The 26115-nt window shown below is 42.8% G+C and overlaps 1 protein-coding gene across 3 annotated transcripts in view; it reads left to right on the top strand.

Moving 5' to 3' along the window:
- Positions 1-26115, top strand: part of TTYH3 (tweety family member 3) — an 83017-nt gene that overhangs the window by 29156 nt on the left and 27746 nt on the right. For all 3 annotated transcript variants that reach the window (XM_068909193.1, XM_068909194.1, XM_068909195.1), the window contains exons 2-5: positions 13554-13723; positions 21502-21613; positions 22562-22782; positions 23594-23689. In XM_068909193.1, coding sequence (XP_068765294.1) covers positions 13554-13723; positions 21502-21613; positions 22562-22782; positions 23594-23689 — 599 coding nt within the window. The remainder of the gene's footprint in view (positions 1-13553; positions 13724-21501; positions 21614-22561; positions 22783-23593; positions 23690-26115) is intronic.

Consider the following 26115-nt stretch of genomic DNA (forward strand, 5'->3'; position numbering starts at 1 on the left):
CGGCTCACCGAATAACTCCTGAGGTGCCTTGTTTTCCGTCTGAAGCATTTAGCTTCTCCATTGCTTCCTCCTTCCTTCCATGTACCTCTCCTTTTCTGCCCTCTGCTGTTTCCTTGTCTGGAGAAGGCGTGTGAGGGATAACATCCATGCTATTGAGTCTCTCATTCAGTCTCAAATTGAACTTGCTATATTTATTACATCTGCAGAGCAACTCTGTGCTTTTTGGTACAAGAGGAGATCTGTCTGTCACTTTTTCATGCTTTGTGATCATGTGAGGTGGTAGGTCATACAGCTGGAGGCAAACCTGAGCTCTGAAGGTTTGTTCTTAGCATAGCCCTCTAAATAAGCTAAAAATACTCCTAAAATGGGGTCATCAGCCATGTCACATGCAACTGTCCACTAGTACGTGCTGGCGTACATGCTGTATAACTGCATAATGATTTGGACCCCCCCAACGCAAGGGAAACGTTGACAAATTGGAGCGTGTCTAGAGAGGGCTGCTGAGGTGGTTAGAGGGGAGGCTGGGGGACCTGGGACTGTTCGGCCTGGAGAAGAAGGTGAAGGGATGTGAACAGCCTTCCCCTAGTCAAAGGAGCAGCTTAGAGAAGATGGTGTCAGACTCTTCTCAGAGGTGCACAACAAAAGGACAAGAAGCAACAATCATGAGTTACAACAGGAAGTGGCAATTTAGCATAATCACACATGAAAGTCTTCTCCATAGTGCTAAGCCTCAAGGAGGCTGTGGAATCTCTGTCCTTTGAGGCACTCTTGAAACCTGCCTGGGCAAGGCTCTGAGCAACCTCAGCTGACTATTGAAATAGCCCTGCTTTGAGCAGCAGGTGGGACTACACTGACCTCCAGAGGTCTTTTCCAGCCTCCCCCCCCCCCCCCCAAAGATTTTGTGGGATCTGTGAAATTGAGGTTTGTCTCTGAAATCTGGTAGGAGAAGATGTTGACTTAGTGGAGAGAATACTATACAACTGAAGCTTTAAATGTGCATCTTTAACACTTAAGGAAATTAATCTTTCAGGATGCTGCATATTTTCAAGTTACTGAGAAAGGAGACCAGACAGCCATGAATGCTCCTTGGCTTGCTGAGTGAAGCCTGAACTATGCTTTGCTTTCCTAGTTAGGCTCCCCCTGCTCCCCAATTAGTTTGATCTCTGTTTAAAAAAGTATGCTTTACCTTCACATCCACATATTCTTCAGATAGTCCTTTCAAAATATATTGACTGCATCTCCAGATTAGTAAGGAGTAAAACAAGCGTTCTTATTTTATCTCTGACTAATAAAGTCCAAGCAGGTTACAATGTAACTGTAATGAAAAGCTAATCACCAGCCTCCTGTACCCTCTGGGATCCCAGGAGGTTATTGGAACAGCACACTGGCCCAGTTTCGCTTCCTCGTGTGTGCAGTGAATGGATTTTTTTGTTTTGTTTGCTGTTTTAAGCGTGACTCTTTATAAGCTAGTTTGCTGGCTGGCTGCTATGTGTATGGCCAGCAGCTGACAAAATGACTTTGGAGGGTGAAAGCAACCTAAGTAGTTTAATAGGATTTAGCTCTGTCTACACTGGTCTGCCAGAGCATGTTATAAACCACTTTAGTGGGATTCCTTCTTTAAATATAACCATGACATCAGTGTAGGCAGAACCTCTAAAAGAGCTCTGGGAGCTTTCCTGTAAAATCAATCTCAAAATGCTGCTCAGAAGAATTAATGAGTGAATGCCTATGCAGGAACTTGAGTTCTGGGAGGAATCCTACCAGAGTTGCTCTCCTGAGCAGGATTTAAGGATCTCTGAAGGAGGGCTGTGTGTGTACTAGCTTACATCTTAAATACTTTGATTACTAGCGTAGATGCATCTGTCTTGGGAAAGCAGAGCAGCTAACAAGAAATCCTGTTGGGACAACGTGGTGCAAATGCCTGCCTCTTTCAACTGATGTAACTATTAATACTGCAAAATAGCCCAATACGCTACATATTCCCCACACTTGGTCATAAAAAAAAGCTAACAATGAGGCGTATTTGTCCCTGAACACCTGGTATAATACCAGTACACCACTGGGCTTTGATGACTTTCAACTTTGCAGGCAAGTGAGCTATAATAGAGATAAACAGCTTTGCGTAGTTGAAAGGAGCCCATTCCCTCTCTTCCCCCTGCCATGCTGGGAAATGGAGGAACTGTGCACTTTCAAGTCTGAGCAACTCTTCTCAGAGTGCGGTGGCTTCTCTAATGCATGCTGTGGCACTGTATTTAACTCGTAACCACAACTTTTATTTATTTTTTTTAATCTATATGTGCATTGACTGTTACCTGTTGCTTTCTTTTCATGAATGGCATTCAGGACATGAATTCAAAGCAAGGTCCCCTTTTTTAACAGCATGACAACTGAACAGCAGAAGTGGAGTGGCAAATCATGTGTATGCTGACCACTTGCCAAAACGCTCTTCTGGAGGGAATAGCATCTGACTTCATCTTGGTTGCTGAGAAGACCATCTGCAGCTCCACACTGCTTAATGGAGGAAGCTGTAAAGAAAGCATCTCTATTCAAACAGTATTTCCCTTCAGTATAGCTGCCGGAGGCCCTAATCCCTTCGCAGCAATTGGCGAGGAGCCTGCATGAGGCCTTTCTTAGCTCTGTAGCTCGCCTTACAGAGGCTGCAGTGCTGAGAGGAGAAGTGGTTAATGAGGCTCCCAGTCTTGTCAGTGGTGCAGAAACACAGGCTCCAGCTGTGACTGTGGTGGGTCTTGGCTGTCTTGGATAGTTTTTGATCTGCTTCCTCTGTTAGTCTCGCTATGTTTTTTTTTTTTTTCCTGGGTTTTAAGGTTCCCAATAGTGAATATTGATTGTCCTTGTCCCTGAGGTTTTCTGAGAGCTTTTTTTATTTTTTTTAAGGGCAACCCCCCCCCCCCAATAAAACAAATAAAAGCAAAACAAAAACCACCAGGCACACCCCCCTCCCAACCCCTAAAAAACAAAACCAAGGAAGACTCAGGTTGGGAATGTTTCCTGCACGTGAATGAGTCTTTTTTTCTGGGGGAAGGAAATGCATGGCTTCTTAGGTTGAGGGAAGAGATTTCCTCCTTTCTTACCCCAATTGTAGTAGTCTTCAAAGAGGAAGTTTGGAGTGAATTTATGGTGAGCAGAGGAGTGCTGCACTTGTTTGTAGTCAATAGTCTGTGGTTAAATGGTGTGTTTGCATTGTTTGTGCAAGGAGGTCAGTTCAGTTCTACAGTCAATAGATAGGTCAGAGGTCTGTGTTCCTCTTTTTCCAACTTGTAGGGCAAAGTAGCTGTCCCTAGGGGATATTGTGCCTCTCCAGTTCTTTGCAGCTCCTCTGCATGACAGAGATACTGCATTAAAGCTGACTTTAAATAGAAATATTTTAAGGTTGATGTCAAACGGAAAGCTAGAGGTAGGCACAATGGGCTGTGAGTTTTTAAAGATCTAGGGCTTGTCTGCCTTTGATTTTGCTCTTTATCCCTTTGCTGAGGTCAGCCATCAGGGTAGCTATGCCAGTGCAATTTGCTAATGTAATCACCAGTGCTGTTCCTCTCACCCTGTTATAGGCTTTATTCCTATTCTGAACTCCAATAAGTTTTTGTTCTGCAAAGAGCCATTTGGCCTGCTTTGGCTGTGTAGACAGATGCCTGTAAAGCTGAATGGGGCAAATATCAGTGCAAAGCAGTGCCCCATTTTCTTTTGTTTTTGTTCCACTTCTCACTTTCAGTTCTGCAAATTGGCTTCAGGTTGCAAACTGAGTACAAACTGGACTTGGATCTCAATGTTAAATATACCTGAATAGCTTTGATCTAGCCTGTTCACATCACTGAACCATAAACTCTAAAGCCCAAGTATAGCAACTTTTCTTGTCCGTTCAATGCTAATAAAAGCACTTTATGAAGCTACTTGAGTTAGATTTGTTGTCTTGGCCAGGAGAATATCCCTTTTTTCCCTAATTAGATTTTTTTTTTCTGTTAACTCAAGTGCCCCTCTATGCCCAAGTGTGCACTAGAGCTTCTTTGTTATACTAGAAAATGGTTCAGCTTGTGGCTTAATCATTTTCCTAATAGCTGCTGTTTAGGGAAGATCTCTTCATGATGCTAATGATATGAAATAAGTTGTATACATGTTAATAGGCATGTTAAGTTGCCTTTCAGGTCAACATTAGTAACAGTTTGATATTGGAGTTTCCATTCCAATTTGGAATCTCTCAAATTATATTGCATCACTTTTATGTTTCAGTGCAGCAAATGTTATACTGACTTTATAGTGTACAGCAGTGGATATATGGCAGAAATCTAAGACATAAATGGGATTAAAATGGTCTCTGCAGAAATGCTGTCATTCAGAATTTTCTGGGCAAGACTTCACTCTGCAAATAATTCAAGCATGCAACCCCACTGGCCCAGCAATGATCACGTTTCCTAGATTTGTTTTAAAAATATATTTATCTCTTAGGTTGTCTTACTTTCTGTTTTCCTGTGATGTATTTTTTCATAATCCTTCTGATAGCAAACGCTACTAATTCCTTGTTTCCAGTTATAGTTCTTTATTTTAAAAAAAAAGTAATCTTTACAAATCTGTTGAGTCTTGTCATAAGCTATAGTTCTCCCCTGAAAAATCTCCTTTAAAAATAGGTTTATATGGTAGATCTGAGTACACACTGAAATAAATTATTTGCACACAGTGCTTGAGATCAAAGGTATGATGCTGCCTTTTTGTTAGTCCTGTTGAGCCACTTCTCCTCACACTGAGCAAGTTTCCTCTCCTCTTTGTGCCCGATCAGCATGCTGTACCAAATTCTAGTTACAGTCCTACCAAATTATTTGGCGGTGGAAGGTTACAGTGGTGCCATTAAAGGAATGTGATGTTGTATAGAGCCTCATACTGGAAAAATGAAAGAGCAGGCCTGTCCTAACTTTCCAGAATCATTTTGGTCCAAGCGTGGTTGTTAAAAATTTATCTTCTGTTAAAATGAACTCCTTTCACATGGAAACTGTGGAAGCAAATCTGGAAACTCAGTGTGATGATTATTATTATTTTTTTTGGTCACATGGAGTTTACAGGGAAGTAGCATTTGAACAGTTTTCCTTTTGGCTGCTTTGATATATCTGCGTGTCATGAGATGCACAGAGAAGATGCCAAAGGAGAGGCCTGATTGGAAGAATGCTCGTGCTGCACAGCTGTGTGTGCTTCGTACACAATTGAATACGTATGCTATTAAAACGCTTGAAAGAATATCCTCTGTGTCCAGTGAAACTCCTCAAATAACGTATGCGGTGTCACTGAAGACACTCCAGCAAGTTTGAAATATTGCAAAATAATGACAGGAGCAAGCAGAAACACTTATCTACAGCTGTCATAATTACAGAAACACTGCCATCCCTGTTGATGGGATGGGCTACGCTGTTGATGGGTTGATGTTGCGTTTGGACTAAGTTTCCACAACTGGGAAAAGTTTTTGTTTTCCGTTCCACATAGGGATGGCTCTGCTCATTTCCTCTCTTCTCCTCTCCTTCCCCTCCTCTCCCAATGCTTTGTGTATCCTTTTCCAAATAGAAATGGTATGTGAAAGCCTCTCACGAGGAAGATTGATGGCTGCCCGCTAATGGAATATTGCACGCTCCATGCAGCTTGCAGCACCCTGCCCATGAGGCCTCTTCTGCTCTGGAAGCCAGAGCTGAGGGTTGAACTCAGTGTGTTCAAGCTCTGTAGTGGTTAATCTTTTCTGATTTGGTTAGCTGTTATAAGAGGAGATGATTAAGCAGGCCAGGTAATGCTGCTGTGGTTCTAAATATCATGTTTAATCTTCACAAGGGCTGTGCCATTCCCTATGCAATCCTGGAAGGGGCAGGCTTTAAGTCCTATGGAGGAACAGGAGAGTTGTGGAGAAGTGCATGCGATCATCTTTACTGAAAGGTCCTACCTTTGCACAGAACTCTTGAAATTCATAGGAGCAGTATGAATACTTGAGTTTCAAACCCTATCTAATAAAAAACAGGAACAGCTAAAAGGAGCTGATAAAGCAGACTGCTTACAGCTGGAGTCTGGAAAGAAAATCCTTCAGCTTATAGTCCACTCCAGAGTGTGCATGGTCAGGTCAGCACAGATGCATAAAAATGTGATATTCCAACCCTTTGCTTAGGATAGACACAAATGAGGGGGAGGTTTTTCTCTAACTGAAGTGCATTGTCTCTGAGAGCCCACTTAACCAGAAGGGGAAGGGAAGAAAGAAGGGAAATTGGATTAAGTCGCTGGGCTTCAGGCCTAAGCGTTTCCTGCCATATCCCCCCCCCCCTTTTTTTTTTCTCTTTTAAATACCAGTACTGCCTAGGTCACGTGTTCAGCTGTACAAGCATACCCTTGTCTCTATCTGCATGCAACAGGCAACTTGGCAATGCTGCATCTTGCCTTCAGGGAGTTGCAGGCCAGCAAGAGCAGAGCTGAGCTCCCGCAGCAGAACTGCACATGTGGAATAGTCTTGGCAGGGAAGTTTATACAGCACTTGGGCTTGAGCCAGGTAATGCAGGCAGCGCTTGCTTATTCCTGAGTTGTAGGAGCATTAAATTCATACTTCTGTTATAGCAGAGGGTTTCTTTCCATTATCCAGTTTGCTGGAAAATTACCTTGTGAGGAGATTGGGTTTTAAGACTTTAATGGATGATACAGCTTTCTAAGCAAGGAAAAAAAGCCGCTTTTAAAAGACCTCGAGTGGAGGAACCAGTGTCGGGCAGGAATGTGTGAGCTAATCTGCTGTGGGAAAGGAATGTCTGGTGAAATTGTGCAGATCTGTCATGGAAGCGGGTGGCAAGCTGAGTGTGGACACAAGAAACACGGGAGACCCACTGAACTGTTTCAGTTATCCTTTCGGTGCCCTTCCCTTTAGTAGTCCAAATATTTATTTGAGTCTTTTCTTTTAAACGAAATTAACATCCAGTTAACTTTGTCCAACTGAGAATATTAGGGAAGGGTAAACCTCTAAGGCTGAAGGCCTGTTCCCAAGAGGATTCCTTACACGTTTTGCAGGTCTGGGATTTTGAGCAAAGACCTGCATGAACACTGATGCATCTATTTTTTTAGAGCCCTGGAAGGGAATTTGCAGAATCCCCAGAAAGGAAATCCGCCTTTTCAGTGAGAATGCTCATTTGACAAGTTGCCAGTTCTGAGCTAAGCCTCATTTAATAAAGATTTAGTCTGTGGGGACCTGTCAGTGGAAACTGAATTTGGTGAGTGTCTCATTCTTTTCATCACCGTAGTGCACAGAGGCTTTCAGCCAGCATTATGGAGAAACTAGGGATAAGAACATCCACTTTAGAGGAACCCCTTACCTCTGGGAATATTTCCTTGCTGTGTAAGATGGAGATTGCCGAGTTGGTAATAGCTGAGGGAATAAATGGGTTGTTATTTTACTTTAACCCAATAGGACTCCAGTGTTCACTGCTGATTAGCATGGCTTAGATCTGTGTTTCTTGGCAGAAAAAAATCCAGCGCAATTGTTGGTCAAATCCTTCGTACTAGATGCTTTCAAACTTTCTTTAGTTTGGGTTGTGATATGAGATGCTCTAATGAATGCTAGCAACTGCCCCTCTGTAACCTGCGGAAAGTGAGGAGCGTAGGCTTATCTGCAGTATATGTTCAACCACAGCTCTTAACAGGGCTCTGGTGATGACTGTGTTGTTTATTGGTTATTGTAACAAACTAGACATCAGCAAGGAGGCCTCTTTTTGGCCTCTGCGCTGGTGGCTTCTGTGAATTGGATCAAATATGAAGACCATGTTGAAAGTCTTTAATTATAAAATGAGGGATCAGAATGTTAGTATGGAGGAAATGATAAGTTTTTAATCAACCTTGCCTTGTTCTCACATATTGCCTGCGCAAGGGCACTTGAGAAATTAATCTGAATTAACTGAAGGAATAAATTCAAAGCAGATAAGTTAAACCACTTGAAATGCGCTAAAGTCAATTAAACTACGTTGAGTTAAAGCCATTCTAGTTAAAGTATGTTAAACCCCTATGTGAACACTCAGTAATTAAAGTAGCCTTAGTTCACAGCTGTAATATCAGCTAACTTAGGAATGCCCCTTCCTGTGTAGATAGTGTCTCAGTATTGCAGAAGCTAGCCTGTTTATGTAACCTACCTGGTTAAATAGGTTTGAGCAATCTAGTCATGTTAGGAGATGTTTCAACTGTTGTGTTCTCATGTCTAGTGAGGTAGTAACCTTTATGTGATTTAAAAAAAAAAAGACATAATCCTTGGCATTTTCATTTTCCAGAAACACTATCAATAACCTGAAGAAGCTCAAGGCAAAATGTTGGCCTGTATCACTGCTCCAGTGCGGACTTGCTCTTAATACGTGTATCTACAATCTACTGCACTTTCTCACAGTATGCTTTTTCTGGGAGATGTCTGTATAAGTAGATGAGACCGTGGAACCTGTACGCTGTTTCCATGGTGTTCTTCCTTGCTGCCGAGGGATCCTTAATGAAGGAGAATACATCTCGGTACCGTGGGAAAAGGCTCTTCCACAACATGTTTCCTGCCCAGCCTTACTTCTCTACTGTGTTGAATATTGTAATTGGCCTGGGAAGGCCCGTCCCCCAGGCAGGGGAAATATGGATGGTTTAGTGCTAAGATCAGGCAGTGGTTTCCACATCCTTTCGCTGCCCCCCCCCCCCTTTTTTTTTTTTCCTCTCTCCCCTCTCTCCATTTAGATTTGCTAATACATGGTTGGCTGCGTTCCCTACCGAAGTCTGCATCCATCTGTAGTGGCTGTGGGATGAATGACATCCTGAGACACTTAAATATCTCAAAGTACACAAATGAGATTCTTCTCCTACATGCGGCACTTTTCACCGGAAGGGAGATGGAAAGAAAAATTGGGTCTCTGAATACGCAGCGTGTTCAGAATAAGTTGATGAGGGGTCAGAATGTTTTGGCGTCACCAGCCTTAGAAAGGGATCTGTTAGATAGGACATAATTACTTGTGATCTAGGAGTACGTAAACTGCTTAGATGTTCCAGCCTCTGCAAAAAAAGGTGTAGAAAGTAGTGTAGGCATGACTTTATCCTACAGCAATTGCTGTTCTTGCTAAGAAGACTTCAGTCGTTCATGGAATAAATAGACATGAGAGCTCCTTGGCAGCAGCCCAGTTTGCTTCATTTGTTCTTCTGGGTGAACGTTTTTCTCTTCCCACACTCCTTTAACCTCTTCTCTCTGTTTTATTATTGCATTCTCAAGTCATTGCATGGAAATCCAGAAGGAACATTAGTTGCAGATTGAGTGGAAAGCTTTCTTTTGGCAAAAGTTAACCTTAAGGTAAAATGATAAACAGTTCAAAATCTGGCAATGATTAAGCCAGCTGTGTTGTTCAAATGCTCAAAAGCTATAGCTGTTAGATTTTTATATTTTGTCCTGTGGGCTGAAATTACTGAGTTTAAGCTAAAATAATTTTAAAACTAGTAGTGGAAGATGAAAAGCATGAAGTTTTGCTTTTAAGAAACCACCTGAAGGCCTTCAGCTTTGCTCCTGAGTTTCTTCTTGAGATTTTAGTGGACTTCCTAACTAGTACTAAAATAGCAGTGTTATTCAGAAATAGCTATCAGCTCTTCCGTGCAAATAGCTCTCCACTATGCCGTGCTGCTTTTAGAACAGTTAAGATCCAAGAGGTGTGATAATTGGAAGTTTGATAGCTTGAGGCTGGCAAAACTTGTAGTTTAAATAAACCGATGGATTGTTCCGAGTTTGTGTGTATTCAAGGTTAACTTTCTAAACCTGCCCTGCCTGCCAGGACTACTTGTGCTGAGTAAACTTCATGGCAGAGGGGAGGTTGTGGTGTGAGGAGGACGAGTCCCCAAGCCAACGCTCCTTTGTACAGTCAGGTGGGAACAAAGAGTACTTAACACAACGTGAAACCTCGGCTCTTACGTGAGTGCGATCTAACACTGCCCTCCTGCAGTACAATGCTACGTTTTTCAGGTTTTCCCTCATAAGGAAACTTATTCAAATGTATTTTGTATATCCCTTTTCTTATCTCATTCTTTAGACCGCTTTTCCCCTTCATGCTGCTGGCAATTGTAAGGATGGTTTCTTATGTGGGGGCACTTCCTACTGGGGGAGGACAGGATGGGCATATTTGTGAATTTTAGCCTTAATTGCAGCCTCAGTAGCTAAAATCAGCCTTCCAGGACCATGGTGATCAGGGGCATAATCAGGTAAGTAATGACATGAATCACGCTTGGGAACCAGTGGTCTGAAAGAGTTGAAACCAACTGTTTTGTATGGAGATTTTTCATCCTGTAGACAAGGCTGCATGTTGGTTAGGTCAATCCACAATAATATATGGCACCTTACTAATTGATGATCCATCTCAGGGACCAAGAATGGTGCTATACTGAAGGCTGACCTGCATATACATTCTTGGATATAATATCAGCACCCACAAGTCCCCTTGTACCATGTGAGAGCTCCTGGGAATGCCTGCTCTATACTAGCCAGCCCCTGGATGTTTATGTGGGGGTGGTTTTTGCTGTGTCTGGTGTTCCTTTTGCTGATGGTGCCTCTTTTCTGTGCATGGGGATTCTAGATGTTTCCTGCTTCTTGTTTTGCTTCTTATGCCCATTGGGAGAGGAGGTATTGGGAATCCTGGCAGTCATGCTGGAGTTGGGAAAGGCTGTTAATGCTGCAGCAGACTGTTAAGCACAGCCTCTGCACAGGGCAGATTGAGTTTTTTCAGGTGTCATGGTGCCTTTCCAAGCTAGCACTGCTGCACACTGTTATTTCTCTATGTACTGTTGTTCACTTTTATTTTGAAAGTGCTGCTGAATGCTATAGCTTCGTCTCCTGCCAGTCTGGCTGATACCACGTGGATTTGCACTTATTTTCAGGGACTGCTCTGTCTCCACTTCTACCATTAGTGTCAGCACAGTGGTAAAATGTTACTCCTCCAAGTTGTCTCCATTTTCCTGTAAGTGCAGTTCATGCATCACTTGCTGTAAAGGTTCTGATAGTTCAGCAAATGTTAGAAGATGAATTCATGCTCTTTTGTGGCAAAAGGCCCAGTGCATAATTTTACGTTTACTCGGGATAACGTGGCCTTGGATAACCGAGTCCCAGATTTAGTGTTGCAGGATAAAATGTCTGAGGGTTTTATCCAGGCTCAACCCCCTTTTTTAAATACTGTCATTTAATCCTGACAAGCAGGCACAGGCATATCTTTGGTTGCAACTGGGCTTTCACTGCCAGCCAGTCTCTGGGTCCTAAACTGAGTCATCAGTCAGAAAGATTAATATCTGCTCTGCTGGATGATTTCACTTGTTGTCGTGGCACGTATCCATTAACGGAAAACAAATATTCTCTGGGAAACGAAACAGATCTTGGTGAATTGGCCAGCCAAGTCCTTTTGGCCAAATGCTTAAATTAAAGCATATATTTAAGTGTCCCTTCCATTGTCTGGTGCGTGGCAGTTTTTTGTTTGTTTTTTTTTTTCTTCATTTCTGCCTTTGTCTTATTCTTTTCTTTTTTAACGGGGTCTGCTCCTCTACATCTGGAGCATCTGGAGTGTGGATTTTTTCACTGATAAAGAGTGAATGGGAGGCTCTTTTCAGCTGGCTTCTTCTTTCCCTTGGTAATGCCTTTTAGCGAGTACAGGAAGGTTGAGGGTGTGAAGAAAGAAGTGCAGGCAAGTAGCATAGGAAAGCTTTGTATTACAGCAGCCTGAAGTGTTTAAAAAATAAAGAATATCCCCATGGAGCCTTGTATGCAGAATGTGTTAGTTAAATTAGTATTGAGTGCTTGTGCATGGCAGGCCTTCAAAAGTGGGAGAACTTGGTCTCTGAATACAGCTTCCCTCTCGAAGGCCTCTTTCTGCTCAGGAACTCAAACAGTGCACGCACCATCTGGCGTAATCATGGGAAAGGGGGATAGTGCTTTTTCCCTTCCGCCCCCACTTTTCTTTCTTAAAAATCAAAATGCTCCATTCCTACAACGCTGAGTTTGTGCTGCTTAATTTGAGAAAGTCGTACCTGTAAGCTTCCCCCCATCCTCCATGTGCTCGGCGAGCTTTGAGTAGGTTTCGTAAGGCCGTGAAATTGGCTTGCTACTAGGTGGAATAGCTGTTCTGCAGCAGACGGTTTTAACTAGCGTGAATCTCATTATATATGGTTGATGGGCACTACGGTGTGTAAACGCTGATGTTCGCTTGGCTAGAAAGCGTGTGGAAGCGTTGTGCAGCTTGTATAGCTTGCCAGAACAATAACACAGCTGGAAGTACCTATGGAGCAGAATGGCTGGATGGAGGGAGAGAAGGGAAGAAAAGCCTATGAAGAGGAAGTTACTACCAGATCCTGTTAGAAACGATCACAACCTCTCTCGAGGATCTTGCTATGTTTTACCTGCAGTATTCTTTGTTCCAATCCTTTGACCAGGAAGTTGTTTAGATGAGGTGGGAGTGTTTAAGTGCTACTTAAGGAATTTCTGCATGGGGAGGAGAAGAGATACTGAATAAATTTAAAAAAAAAAAAAAAGGGTGGGGGGGGGACCCCAAACCTTTGTTTTACCTTGTCATACCTCAGATGTGTTTACTTTTGAAATATTGAGACAGCAAGAGATGATTTAGGCCCTTTCCAGATATTTAAGCCATTTTTAATAAGTTGTCATTTGTCACCACTACCTAGTCTTTGTCCAGAAAAGTTGATAGACAAAATAATATTCTTCATTCATATGGGAAAGAGTGACTGGATTTGGTGTTAGATGCTGGGTTTTTTTTTTTTTTGGTGGAAATGAAACTGTTTAGCTTTTTTGGTTTTTGGTCAGGATTTTCTGAGTGAAAAGAAATTGAAATGGAGTTAAATGGAATTGGAATGTACTTAAACACTTATTACTTCCCTTTCCTCCTAGGGAACATCTGAATAGAAATAGGTGCAATAAGATAACTAAGCTGGTGACCACTTCCAACCAGTGTGCCTGTAGCATTTGCTGTTAGTTTTGGTCTATCCATATATGTGGATGGCATATGAGGGATTTACCGTTTATTCTAGGCCTACCTAGAATAGAAGCTTTGCATGGGGATTGATTCTTTTAAAAATCAATCTCACACATGTATAATAAATTCCACCCCCTTTCAAACCCACGCATGCACTTGGGTTTCTGATGAATAAGCCTGCATATTTATTCATGAAGATTAAAGAACTGCTCAGAGGCAGCTGGCTGAAGTCTTCCCTCCCGCCCTTTAAATCTGCTGACCTCTGGTCCGGGGTACAGAGGAAACCCTCCCTGATTCATTTAGGCTATTTGCAGTCTTGGGTAGACAAAATGGCTCAGCTATTTAGGGTTTAGATACAGAAGTTGGTCTTGTGGAGCGGGGGCAGGGAGGGGGAGCAAGGGAAGCTACCACATGCTGAGGGCTAAAAGTCTCCTATAACAAGGTTTTTTCAGAGTTGCGCTTCAGGATGGTCCTATTGCCCAGGCCTCAAGCATTTGGGGCCCTGATTAACAGCCTCTGCTATGGGTGTGATGTGGTCAAACGTGACAACAGTATTTTTGCCTTCCCCAGGCCCTGTTGCTGTTGGGTGGCATTGCTATTTCCTGCCTCGCTCTGGACCTCCTCTTTCTCTTGTTCTACTCGTTTTGGCTGTGCTGCCGCCATCGGAAGAGCGAAGAGCATTTAAATGCTGACTGCTGCTGTACAGCCTGGTGCGTGATCATCGCCACCCTCGTATGCAGGTGAGGTTGCTGCCTGAAAGGGATCTTGCCTGTTGCTCAGGGTGGTGTATCCTGCGTGTGTATGTTGAACTTGGTATGCTGTCTTTATAACTAGTAAATGTTGTCTGTAACGCTTCCTTCTGCTTGCTATATGCATGTTTTAAACATCAGTAACGTATTGTCTTCCTTTCTGCAACTTGCTGAACTGCCTGCCTAGTGGTTTGAGCAATACGAAAAGGAATAGCTGATGTCCTGCTCCTTGATACTTTGCAAGTGGTTAACCGAGGACTCTGAGCTCATCACTTAGCTAGGAAGGATACAGTTCAAATATTTAACAGATCTAGCTGGGATCTGTTAGACTCTGGTGTCCAAAAGGAGTGAATATATGGGCGAGTAGATTATGAAGAGAGAGGCATAGATTTTGGGGGGGGGGGGGGGGGGGGGGGGACAGGTGGGAAGTGTTCATAAGTGATTGGAAATGGACCTTCAGAGCTTGCAGTCAGTATAAGATAAGTCTTGCGTTTCATTATCTGTACTAATGTGCTGTCTCCAAGGGTTGCTAGTGATGCCGCTAGTGTCAGCAGTGTTTCATGTTATCACTGAACAACAGGAACTCTTGGAGGTGAGATGAAAAGAAGCATTGCTGAATAACGTGAAAAGTTAAATAATTGGTAGAGAACATGGTCAGAAAAAGTTAAATGGAGAAATTTTAGATTTTATGTTTGTGTTGCTCTAGTATTTTTGGTCAATGCAGACAAGGATCACAGAATCACAGAAAGATAGCAATAGGGCCAGTGAAAGCAGGAAAACATTTGCAGACTTCTGAAAGGAACCTTGGGCTTAGTTTGTTTTGACTTGGGCAAAATTAGTACTCTGAGATCCATGGACTAACGTAAACAAAGACATATGTCCTGAGATTGAGCTTTGCCTTCTTGGATAAGAATCACTAATGCTTGGAATTAGCAACTAGGACAACCCGGACTCTTCCCCCGTGCCTGGGGTGGCAGGTCTGAAAACAGTCTTCCAGACAAGACGTGTTGATTTTGACTGGAAATATTATGCAATTGTACAGCATCAAGGAAGCATGTATCACCTTTCTTTCTGCCTCTGTTTTGATAAAATTCTTTAGAGAAGTTATGACTTAAAAAAAAAGAAAAAAGGGTACTGCCATTTGTGCAAAACTTCTGTAAGGGAGTTGGTTCATGCTTTAATTTGATTTTTGAACAGGCCAAGAGAGGTTTGGCTTAGTGAGTCCACAGTGGACTGTGTGATTAGAAGCCCGAGAGAACTGTGCTAACTAGGGTGCATAGGGGTGAGGCTGAGCTAGAGTAGCCTTACCCTCCAGAAGGGAGATAAGGAGGAGACGATTGGGTTTTGTAGTGTTTCAGGGGTCACTACTTCTCTTTATCTGCCGATAGGTGGCAGATTTGGAATGCGTCCTTTTTTGAGGAGAACGTGTTCCTTGAAGGCCAGGCTTAGTCGTTCAAGGATTAGATTGTGCCATTAATGCAGTCTCATATTTGCTTTGTTGAGGCACATCCTTAAGAAAACAGAAAAACTCGAAGGGCTGGAACCGACAAAACAGAGCAGACGCTATAGTGCTGGGAGTTTAGCGAGCTGGGGATGGCTTTGCTTGTAGAAGCAGGGCTTAGCGGTGAGGAGGAGAGCTCATGTATTGGCAAATAATGCCTTCTTTGCAGAGAGCTCTTACATGCCTTGCTGGCCACAGATAAGCGCCCGGAATGGAAAGGTGAAATAGGGAACAACTCGCATAGAAGAAATCTCAGCCTTAGTCACCTTTCTTGTTAGCGGTCTCAAGAGCTTCAACTACATCCATTCCAATTCATTGAAAGTACTGTGGTCCTAACTCTTCCTTACAGACACTCTAACTGATGCTATTTATAGTTGAGCTGCTGCTACAGACTCTTGGTAGCTATTGTTATGCTGCATATATATCCAAGGCAGCTGCTGCAGTGTGGTGGGGGTTTAGTTTGTTTTTAATCGTACGAAGGGCAAGAAGAAAGCATTCTGCACATCTCCCCACCGCATGCAGGAGACAAAGTTAAAAGGTCAGCATTTAGATTCTAGTAAACTTCATGCAACTCCCAGTCTTGTCCATAAGCTGGAAAACTGCTTAGGCTTCCTCAAAATCTGAACCATCTGTTTTCATCTCTGGTGTACCCTGTTTGTTTTTTCTAGTATGAAATGGAGGAGTATCCATAAATTTAAGATTCTACCTGAATCTGCAGTGATATTGCATGAATATTTGTCTTGTCTGTTATTTATTTATTTAACTTTTAAATTTCCATTCAGAAGTTGGCACTTTTGAGTGATAGCGGGTTGCGGTAACTGAGGTGCTGGCCAAGCGCTGCTTGCTTTGCCGCAAAGTCCACCCCTTTCCTCTCATCCAACCGCAGCTGGACGTGACAGTGCATTCAAACTGGTGCCGTTTGGTGCTCTGTGTTCAGTGTCTGGCTGGGGATGCAGATACGGCTTCCTACAAGCATGGGCTCTAACCTCTGCTAGCAGGAAGTCCCAATTAGACAACAACAGCTAAAGTATTATTCAGCTGGCTATATCCTGTCCTAACTGTGCATTACATGTAACAGAGGTGCCAGACTGGCAGATGCTGCTGTATTTCAGGGAATAAGGTTATTCTAAACGTCGGTCTGTAACAGCAGGCTGACCTGCAAGGCAGTTTGCACTGTTGTGCCCCAGGCAGGGAAACAAGGTAGCTTGGATGCTCAAGTGAAGAGAGGTTTGAAACGATGCCTGGGATGGGCTGTCCAAGTGTTGTAAAGTGGAAGTGGACGCTGACTAACGTCTTCCTAGCTGAGCGCTAGTTAACTCTGGGTAAGGCCAGCCATGCTCAATACGTGCTTACCTAGGTAGTACTTAATCCCAGAGGGCTGTTTGCACTGTGAATCCTGCTGAGTACTGGCTTTGTCGCTGTGGATCGCTGTTTCCTAATGACTCAGTGTTTCCTGATGAGCAAAAGGGAAAATACTGAGCAAGCAGGAAGATGTAACTGGTTAACAGAAGTTCTCTAACAAAATTGTATCTCTAATGATTCTCCCCGATTGCTTTAGCCACAAAGCTGCAGGAATGACCTGTCTAGGTTAGTCCTTGATTACCTAGTTTGTCTCTGGTCCTTCCAGTTTTGATCTGTGCCTTACAAGTAATTTCATCCTCAAACCTCTGTAGCTGCTAAAATCCTCAGAAGGGAGCTCAGCTTCAAAGGTGGATAGGAAGTTTCATGGAGGGGACACCTGGAAAAAAAAAAAGGGTACAAATGGATGGTGAAAGCCTGCTTTCTCAAGTGCCAGTAATAGCGCTTTCCCTTGGTGCTAAAGTGCAAGGTGGTAATTAGACAGACAAATTAACATTCCTCCTGAGAACACAAAATCTAAAAAGGCCTCTCCTTATGAAGTTCTTGTAATTAAAGATGACTTGGTGTAGTTAGATTATTCATTTATGAGGATGTGATGTGAATGGGTAGTGTTCATCTTTTCAGTCTGGTGATTGGATACCCACAGGGGGTTTCACCATGTATGTATATATTATAACTAGAAGATCTCTGTCAGAAGGCATGAATATGCTCTCTGTGCGGGAATTAATGCCTCTGCTGTTGATATATACCTCTTGTAATCCAGAAAACAGTTTTCACGGGTGGTATTGCCAGGTAATTTGGAATTAGTCTTGATTTCTCTCATTCTGGCTCTTTATCATGGGCTATCCTAAGCCGTGTGACCCTTGCATATAAACAGTGTGAAAGCTGTGGCCTCAGTGAAATCCAATGGTGAACCTTCCAGGAAAAGAGAGAGGAAAATATGTGAGATTTTTTTCCCCCTCCTCCTGTCCTGAATCTTGTTGAAAAGTGATAGTGAAGCACAAGGCAACATGCAGTATTCGAAACTGTACTGTTGTATCAATATGAGTATGCAGAAGTCCTGGTATGCGGCTGTTCTGTCCCAGGTCATACACCTCCTTGAAGGGCTCACATAAGTACACTGTCTCACCTTGGGGTGTGTTTGTGTGTATGCACCGATAATGATAGCGTTAATCCCAGGAGTGCAGTGTTTTCCTGACTTTACAGATGTGGTTTTCCTGACACTCACCAGGACTGTGTAGCCAAGTTGCTTTTTAAATGCTGTATTGGGCCCACTCTTAAAAAGTAAGAGTAACTTTTTAAACGTGCCATATGAGCTGGGCAGATTGATTTTTAAGATTCTCCTTTAAAATATTAGCAAGAGGGAAGATGGGGGAGAAGTAGGGCTAGCAGAAGGGACAGGAGACTAGCAAAAGTAGGTTTAGGAGGAAGAACTGAGGATGGGATGGTGTGCAGTAAGGAGGAGAGAGGTGCATGTGTGCACTAGGGAGAAACAAGAATAGAAGAAGTAGAGATGACTTTCTTGTGGAAATGTTGAAAATGTGTTAGAGTATCTTCCAGAGGGTGCTAAGGTGGAAGAGCTGTGTCATTCAGGAATGCTGGTCTAGCATCCACACCGCATGACGGAAATGCATGCTTCCCCATGGTGTGATGATTTTTTTTTCCTCCCTTCCTTGATCATGTGATGGGAGGTAGATCTGCTGCATCTTAGGCTATAGAGCCTTCCAGGGTTTGTACAAGAAGCCATGTGATTTGTCCTGACCTCAAGGACTTATACTGCGGGGTTAAGATGAGTTAATCTATTTTTAGTTTAAAAGACTGAGTTTAAATGAAAGGAGCCCCTCTGCTTCTCTTTAATCAAATAAAAGGTAGTTAAAAAACCAAGTGCAAATCCTTAAATCTGCTTTAAACAATAGCAACTTATGCCATCACAGTGTGTGCAGGCAGGGGTTTGAAACAGCTGTTAGATTTCGGTGAAGCCACATGCAAACAGAAAGCTAAGCAGCAAGTCCCCTCCTCTTTCCCCACGGCCAGCTCCCCAGTTGCCTGCCCTTCAGCTCTGCCCCCTCCGTCGCAGTACGGCTCCAGGCAGCTGCAGCCAGCACGCGCTGCTGTGCTTTGGGGACAGTTTCCTTCCCGCTAGTGTGGTAGAAAGAGAAACTCATGAAACTGTAAAGCTTACTCCTAGGAGAAAGAAGGGCTGTGTAAGTGGTTCTTATTAGCACGCGACACGAATGCAGAATTAAGTTTTGCTGGCCAGTAATGGGAATAATTAATACTATGTGCAGTTCCCAGTAAACATATGATATTGTGGACTCTGCTCTCTGAATTAAAGGGTTTTTATCCTAAATCCTGTTGCTCTGACGTTTTCTTTCAGGAGTGAGGACTGTGCCTAGGTGGTTAAGGGCAGCTGAAGTAGTCATTAATATGCTGCTGGATGGGGAAGCCCGTGAGGATGGCTGCTGTGATGGCTCTGCCCTTGGTATGGCAGAAGAGTTTCAAGTCGGTTACCTGTAGTTGGTAGCACTTTGTAAATGGTGCCCTATAGTAAGCTGGGTTATGTACCTTGCTGCATCTTATTTTTAAGGACAAAGTGACTACTGCCACTTCACTCTGAGTGCAGTTTCTGATCTTTTTCCATCACAACACTGCTACTGTGCTGGGAATACTGAGAGCCAACCAGCAGATTTTGGGTGCTTGCCAAGCCTTTACTGAAAGAATAGGGTTTAGTAGCTCTAAAAAGCTGAATAAAAATGAGCCTCAAAATGAAGGAGTCGAATCTGCTTCTTCAATATAAAGAATGTCTTGTAATTTATTTGGTGTCGACACACCAAACACAGCTGTTAGATGTTGCTGCTCTGGACAGTGGAATGGTCTGTCTGAATTTATTTGCTCTGATAAGACAAGGGGAAGTTGAAGGCAGAAGTACCATGATGGGCTGTTGAGTTGCCATTTCCTGAGTATAGCTCTGAATCTATAATCTCTTGCTGGATTTTCTTCTAACTAAACCTGCATCCTAGGCATGCAGTATCTGGCTCGAATAATAGCTGCAACTAGGCAAGAATGCAGAGGGCTTTTCTCTCTTTATCAGTTCTGTTTGCATTATGGAAACGCTCCTGAGGAATGGTTTCGAGAAGAAAGAGACTGAATTCCTTTAATAAGACTAAATGTTGCAAGAGTTGCATACCTGCTACTGCTTTCTGCCTGTGATGTAGGATAGGTGCTTTCCCTGGGAGACTCTTCAGCTGAGGTTTTTATGGGCCAAGCCCTCTATAACTTACGGAGATTTGATAGAAAAAGCATGAGACGGACACAGATTTTTGTAGCTGTTTTGCTTGCAGAGCATGATCTTTACTTCTATTTCTTGCATATGTGCAGAGAAAGTAGAAACAAAGCCAGGTTAACTGTGTTGTCCTGCTCAATGCTATTGAAGTGGAGACCAGGGAAGGAGGGATGAACGCCCTCTTCTGCAGGAGAGGAGCTACAGCTCAACTAGTCATTTGAGCTGCATATGGGTGTGTTTGCCAGAACAAATCTATGTGAGGGTCTCCTGTCTAGACAAAGCCCACTCTGACCTGCCTGCTGGGGTTCATTTCCCGGGAGAGAGAGTGGGGCTAGAGGGAAGGAGTGGTTACTGTCCTTCAGTGACCCTTTCTGCTGTTGTTTGGTGTACTTCCTTCCTTTTTTTGTACTTCCTTCAAACCACCTCTGTAAGGACAGCACCGTAACCCAGGCAGAAGATTGTTGTGAAGAAACTAGATGGTTTATCCGGAATAACTTTAAGTCTATACAAAAACGACAAAACTCCCTTTCTGCTGCCACACGCATGCAACTTAGGTGTCTTGAACCAGCCTAGAAAAGATTCTGGGCCTCTGAAGCCAAACGTGAGATGTCAATAGGAAATTTGTATCTTGGTAATGTTTGTTAGCCCTGAGTTTAGTTGCATGACCCCTTAACAAGTTCTTTCCTCCTCTATTATTAAGAAAAATGGTCTTGGGAAGAGGAGCTGTGCCTTCCTGTGGCGATGCCTTAATAGAAGAGATGTTGCTGACTTGCATGAGATAATCTCCAGGTTATTACTCATTTACAGGATCTTCCTCATTTAAGTGAGGCTTAAGCTAATATGGTTTACTTCATAATTGAGACAGATTGATATGTGTGGACAGTTAGGGTAAATCAGCTGATAGGTGGTCATTTGCTAAGCAGCTGGAGTTGAATTGTGTCTCTGAGCTTGAAATTCACTTGCTTTAAAAATAAATTAAACCTTTTGTAATAAGCCGAGTAAGTGTTTAAGCCTTGCTTACCAGTACTCTAAATTAGTGCAACACCAATGCTCCTAATAGGAAGAGAGATGATGTTTGTACATATTTCAGAGTGGAGGAAAGAGAGTATAGAAAATGCATCTACAAGAGCCACCACAGTGGGCAAGTATTTGATGCAAGCTCTTTGTGTCCTATTTTTTAAAAATGTAACGAGTGAATCTAGTCCATGTCCAGAGGAGGTATGTGACCCCTGGCGTAGCAAGGGTAGCTCTCATGCCTCTTGTGGGAGCAATTGAAGGACACCTTGGCTGGCTGGATTTCTGATTGCCTGTGGCTAGGTCTGAACTCTAACAGATTTTCTTTACCGGACCATGAATGAAACGCACACGTTGAGAAGGGGTAGTGTGTCTTGTTCATCATATGGATGCTATGCAGAGAATTGATGGGAAAGCTGGGGGATTGTTCATAGATTACTTTTTTTTAGTGGTTGCTGGGGAGTATAACTACTCCAGCTACTCTTTATGGAGATATGCAGCTCTCCTTTCTTTGGAAGCTGCTGAAGAGACTACGAAGGGTGCTGAAGAGGTAGGCATGTATAGATAGCTTTTTAGCTTTAACCTTACCTTTTCTTGCTTTTCTGTCTGCAGTGCAGGAATTGCTGTTGGTTTCTATGGGAATGGAGAGACCAGTGATGGCATTCACCGGTTGACGTACTCGCTACGCCATGCAAACCGCACTGTGGCAGGTGTCCAAGACCGGGTAAGCATGAGGGAAGACATGCTAGGAAACGGGGAGTGTGCGAATGAACAGATTTCCTTAGCAGCTCTCTTCTCTTGATTCAGGCTATGCTTATATTCTGCCCTTTTTCTGTTAGACTCTGATCTTAGAGGTGTTCTAAAATTTCCATTAATGGAGTGACGCTTTCTTCGACTCTTCTGAAAATATCAAAGCAAACACAGCTTGTTAGATGAAGTCCTCTCTTTGCGATTGTGCTTGGTTTAAAAACAGCTTCTGATTAGCGCTACTCCATGCTCGGAAATGGAAGGAGGCCAAAGCAGAGATCTCTTGGTAAAATATCATTTTAGCACGATTGGCTGTTGCTGTGCTGTCCCTAAAGACTATCATGGTATAATTCTGCAACCCTGATAGCTCTAGGTACTAATCTTTTGATACAACATTGCCTTTAGTAAACGGCCCTCCACTAGACTTAATTGCAGCCATTTTTATAATCTGTTTTAGAGGTAAGGTGAATGAATCTTAAGAGGAAAAAAAAATTGCATTCCCAGCCCTAGTGGCTGTGTTCCAGGTCTGTGCTGTTCTGTTGGGTCACCTATCTTGATGCAGAAGATGGCTTTTAAACTAAGTTAAGGCAAAGATACAGGCAGGTGATTAAAAAGTGATGGTTGCTGTGCCATAAGAGTTCTTGCTCATCCGAAGAGCCAGTATAACACGTTGCAAAAAGTCTGCATGTGTTTAAGGCTCAGCTGACATACCATGATTGGACTAATTGTAAACAACGAAGTTTGTGGATGCTTAGAAGTTGCTTTTGAAAGTCTAGCAAACTGAGCCTCTTGAGCCTCTTAGGACAGAGGATCTGTAATCTATAAACTGTCTATTGCTTGCTAGTAAGGATGAATCCTTTTTTACTTCCTTGACTTCCTGTAACAAAAAAGCCAATCTATTTATGTTTTAACTGCTATACTACAGGTACTAGATACCGCATTGGCCCTGAACCAAACAGTGGAACCAAATTTGCTGATCCTGGAGGAGATGTTCACAAAGCAGACAGACTACCTGCATGTTATCCAGAAATTGCAAGGTCTCTTGGATGATCTGGTCAGGCAAACAACTGAGATCCCTTTTTGGAAGAATGAAGAGCTCTCTCTGGAGGAGTTGGCAATTCAGATTGACCTCTATGATTGGTACAGGTGTGTAGCGTGCTGTAGTGTAGCAGACATTCTTTGTGGCCAGTGTTTTGCAACAACGATGTGAAAGTTCTGGGTGGCTGAGCCAAAGACTTCTTTCATTACTGCGGAGGCACTTGGCTCAACCAGCTGATTCATTTCCTAGAGCAAAACTGCATTCAGTTGAAACAAACATACATGGCAACAACCTTTTTTACTATATTTATCACTGGCTGAAGGGAAATTTAGTCTCAATGTACAAAGTCTGTAGTTTGTGTTCTTTTACTTGGAGAAAAACCCCCATGGAGATAGCTACTCTAGTGTCCTAATGTCATATAATGCATTGCAGTTTGTACGGCATATTTGTTAACTACATAGAGCAGGATACTGAACTTACTTCCTTGTGTTAACACCCATCCCTGACTTTCCTTTTTATTAAACTTACTGCATTGAGAAGATCGCATTGAGTGTATTCCACCAAAAAAAGGGTTCAATTATTTTACATATGTGGATAGATGTTTTCTAACAAACGTCTAGAAAGCTCAGGAAGTTAAACTTCTTTCCCTGGTGGTGTCCAGTTCCTTCACATTAGAATAAGGTCAGTAATCTCTTTTCTGAACAACTGCATGCGCTGGTCATGTGTGAATATTCTTACCTGTCTGGACTCCAGAGCCAGCAAATATTCAGAGCTCTCTATGTAGATTAATTGTTAGTGATGGCTTTTACTGTAAGAAAGGAAAGGCTATTTTTCCCATGAGTCACTCTAGCTACTTGATCTGTGCCTTTTATATACCAATTTTCATTTTCAGACTATGTTTTATTTTAATTGCTGCAGGTGGCTGGGATACCTGGGCCTGCTCCTGTTCCATGTTCTGATATGTTTGCTGGTGCTCTTTGGGCTTATAAGAAACTCCAGGGCCATTCTTTTGGGGTAAGTCTTAGTCCAGGCATAGTGCACAAGAAAGACCAGCAGAATGCGAATGCCTGCTAGTTTAGTCCTCCGTACTGTTGTCAGCTAATTTCTTGGACTTCTGAGACTGAACAGCTTAAACTTGCTTCTTAATTCAGAGAGACTTTGTAGAGCATAGCTCTTTGGTAGGATTAGAGCCACATCTGATATGTGTTCACAGAAAGGTTCTTGAGCTGTAACACTCAATGGTACTGGTGTCCTTTGCTTTAGCATCAAAGACAAGGAACAGAGTCTGCCTTAGAGCCTGGGTAGCATTGGTAGCCTTAGGTTGCCTGGGAAGCAGTTGGGAGACAGATACCGTGAATATTTTCCTTAAATTAACAGGCTTTAAAAAATCTCCTTTTAATTCCCTACAGTTGTGAAGAGAGGGGTTAATGGATTATAAGCATTGCACATGGTTGCACAACCTGGTAGCACGCGTTTTGTGTCACGATCTCCTCTTGTTTACCTGTGGCTGTCACGCCTGAGGAGATGTTAAACTGAGAGCAAGCAATGATTTGTACAGTTATGAGGAGGAGTCTTGTTGTCATGGTACTGCAATATTAATTCACATCTATTTCTTAAAAAGCACTGCAAGTGCTACCATGCTCAGGCCCCATTACAAGAACAATTATTCCTCTTCCTATTTTGTAGCTTAGTTTAGCTTGGCACGTTTGGCACAGACCACCTGTATCATAAACATAACAGTTGGACAGCTGACATGGCCAAGAGTTTATCCTGGTATATGGTGATGCCATTAATAATTGGAACGTATATTCAGTCTTATTATTTGCCAGATGACTTCATACCTGGCAGGTTATAAAGACAAAAGTCCAAGTGTATGCACAGATGGTAAGCCCAGAGTTTAAATTAGAATCTCATTCCCTGTTAGTAAGAGGTTCAAATTAAGGCATTCCCCAAAGGAAGCGCATGGAATAAAGAACCAAGTGTATCACAGCCAAGCAAGATGGTGAAATGCCAGTTTTAGATCTTGTAGCCAAGCAGTCGGTTACTGATCCAGTCATCTTCATTTAAAGTAAAACAACAACTGTGTCATATTGAGCTGATTACCATGCTCAGCTGAAGGCACCAAGCTGTGTTGTCCTTATGTCACAAAACCACAGAACCTTGCTGATCCATGACCGATAATTTTTGCATACATTTAGAAAAAGGTTAATAGAGTCTTTAGCCTTCTTATTCCAGAGCGCTACACACACCTCAGCTTGAACCTCTGTGAATTTTGCAAGACAAACCACAGATCCATTCACAGAATAGGGACTCCTCAGAGTTAAAATAAGTTGATAAACGGAGGGATGGATCTTATTTTTTAATGTATAGATTACATAATTTTATTTATTTGTTTTTGTAAAGCATGAGTCTGCAGTAAGACATAGTGTAGTGGGAGAGAGACATGTCCCTTCCTCAATGAGATGCTTGCAGTAGGTTTGAATTATGGTTTTTATTTTGTTTTTTCTGGGGGATTAGGAGGGGGAAGAAACCTACTTACGTTTCAAAGTCTGAAGTGAAAGGCGTCTGTGACAGAGCAACTCTCTATTCTGAAGATAGGGGTGCATACAATAATACTGCTCTTTAGTCTATATTCCCATAGCTGAAGGATTTGAGGAGCACTTTTGCCTAAATATCTCCAGTACTCATGCTGACACCAAAGGTGAAGAGCTAATGGGCAAGCTGGGGAAGTGCAAAGGCCTTTCCCGCTGGTGCATCCTAGCTGAATGTCACTGAGACCTCTGCTCTGTTGTTGGTGCCTTGTTTGACTGTCTTGGCTTAATAGCAGACGTTTCCCACTATTTCTGCCAGTAATGAGGTGCAGCTGTCAGAATGAAATTTCAAGTGTGTGCAGAGGAAAAAATCTGCCTTTTAGAGAAGCGCTCACATGGCTGTAGTAGACGTTTAAGCTGTTGCTCTGAACTGTTTGCCCTCAGATGCATGTATCTCTCCCTGGACTATGTGGGGGGCTTAGGTGCTGTTCAGATACATGCAGCTTGGAAATGAAATGAACTCAGGTGTCCTACTATAGACTGTTCCCTCCCACTTTCTGTAGCCATGCAGTGCTTACATCCTGAAAACCCCATTTATTCTAGAAACAGTAGCTATTTGCCTAGTTTTTGATCAGTATGGTTTTGTTTGGATATGGGATATTTTTCTTTGAATAATGTTGGACTTGGAAGGTGAACACCAGAATAAGAATAGTGGAAGTGACAGAACTGTAGCAATCCCTCTGCCAGTCTGCCTTCCCTAAGGCCACCCCTGTGTCTTTGCACCTTTGCCTTCTTTCTGATGCTCTGCTAGGAGCAGACTGAAGACTTTCCTTCCACACCCTCTTCTTCCTCCCACTACCACTGCAGTGCCAGAGAATGTGGGAACCCACAGCTGGTATAACCTTTCCT

This window comes from Struthio camelus, chromosome 15 (assembly GCF_040807025.1).
Source record: "Struthio camelus isolate bStrCam1 chromosome 15, bStrCam1.hap1, whole genome shotgun sequence".
Lineage (NCBI taxonomy): Eukaryota > Metazoa > Chordata > Aves > Struthioniformes > Struthionidae > Struthio > Struthio camelus.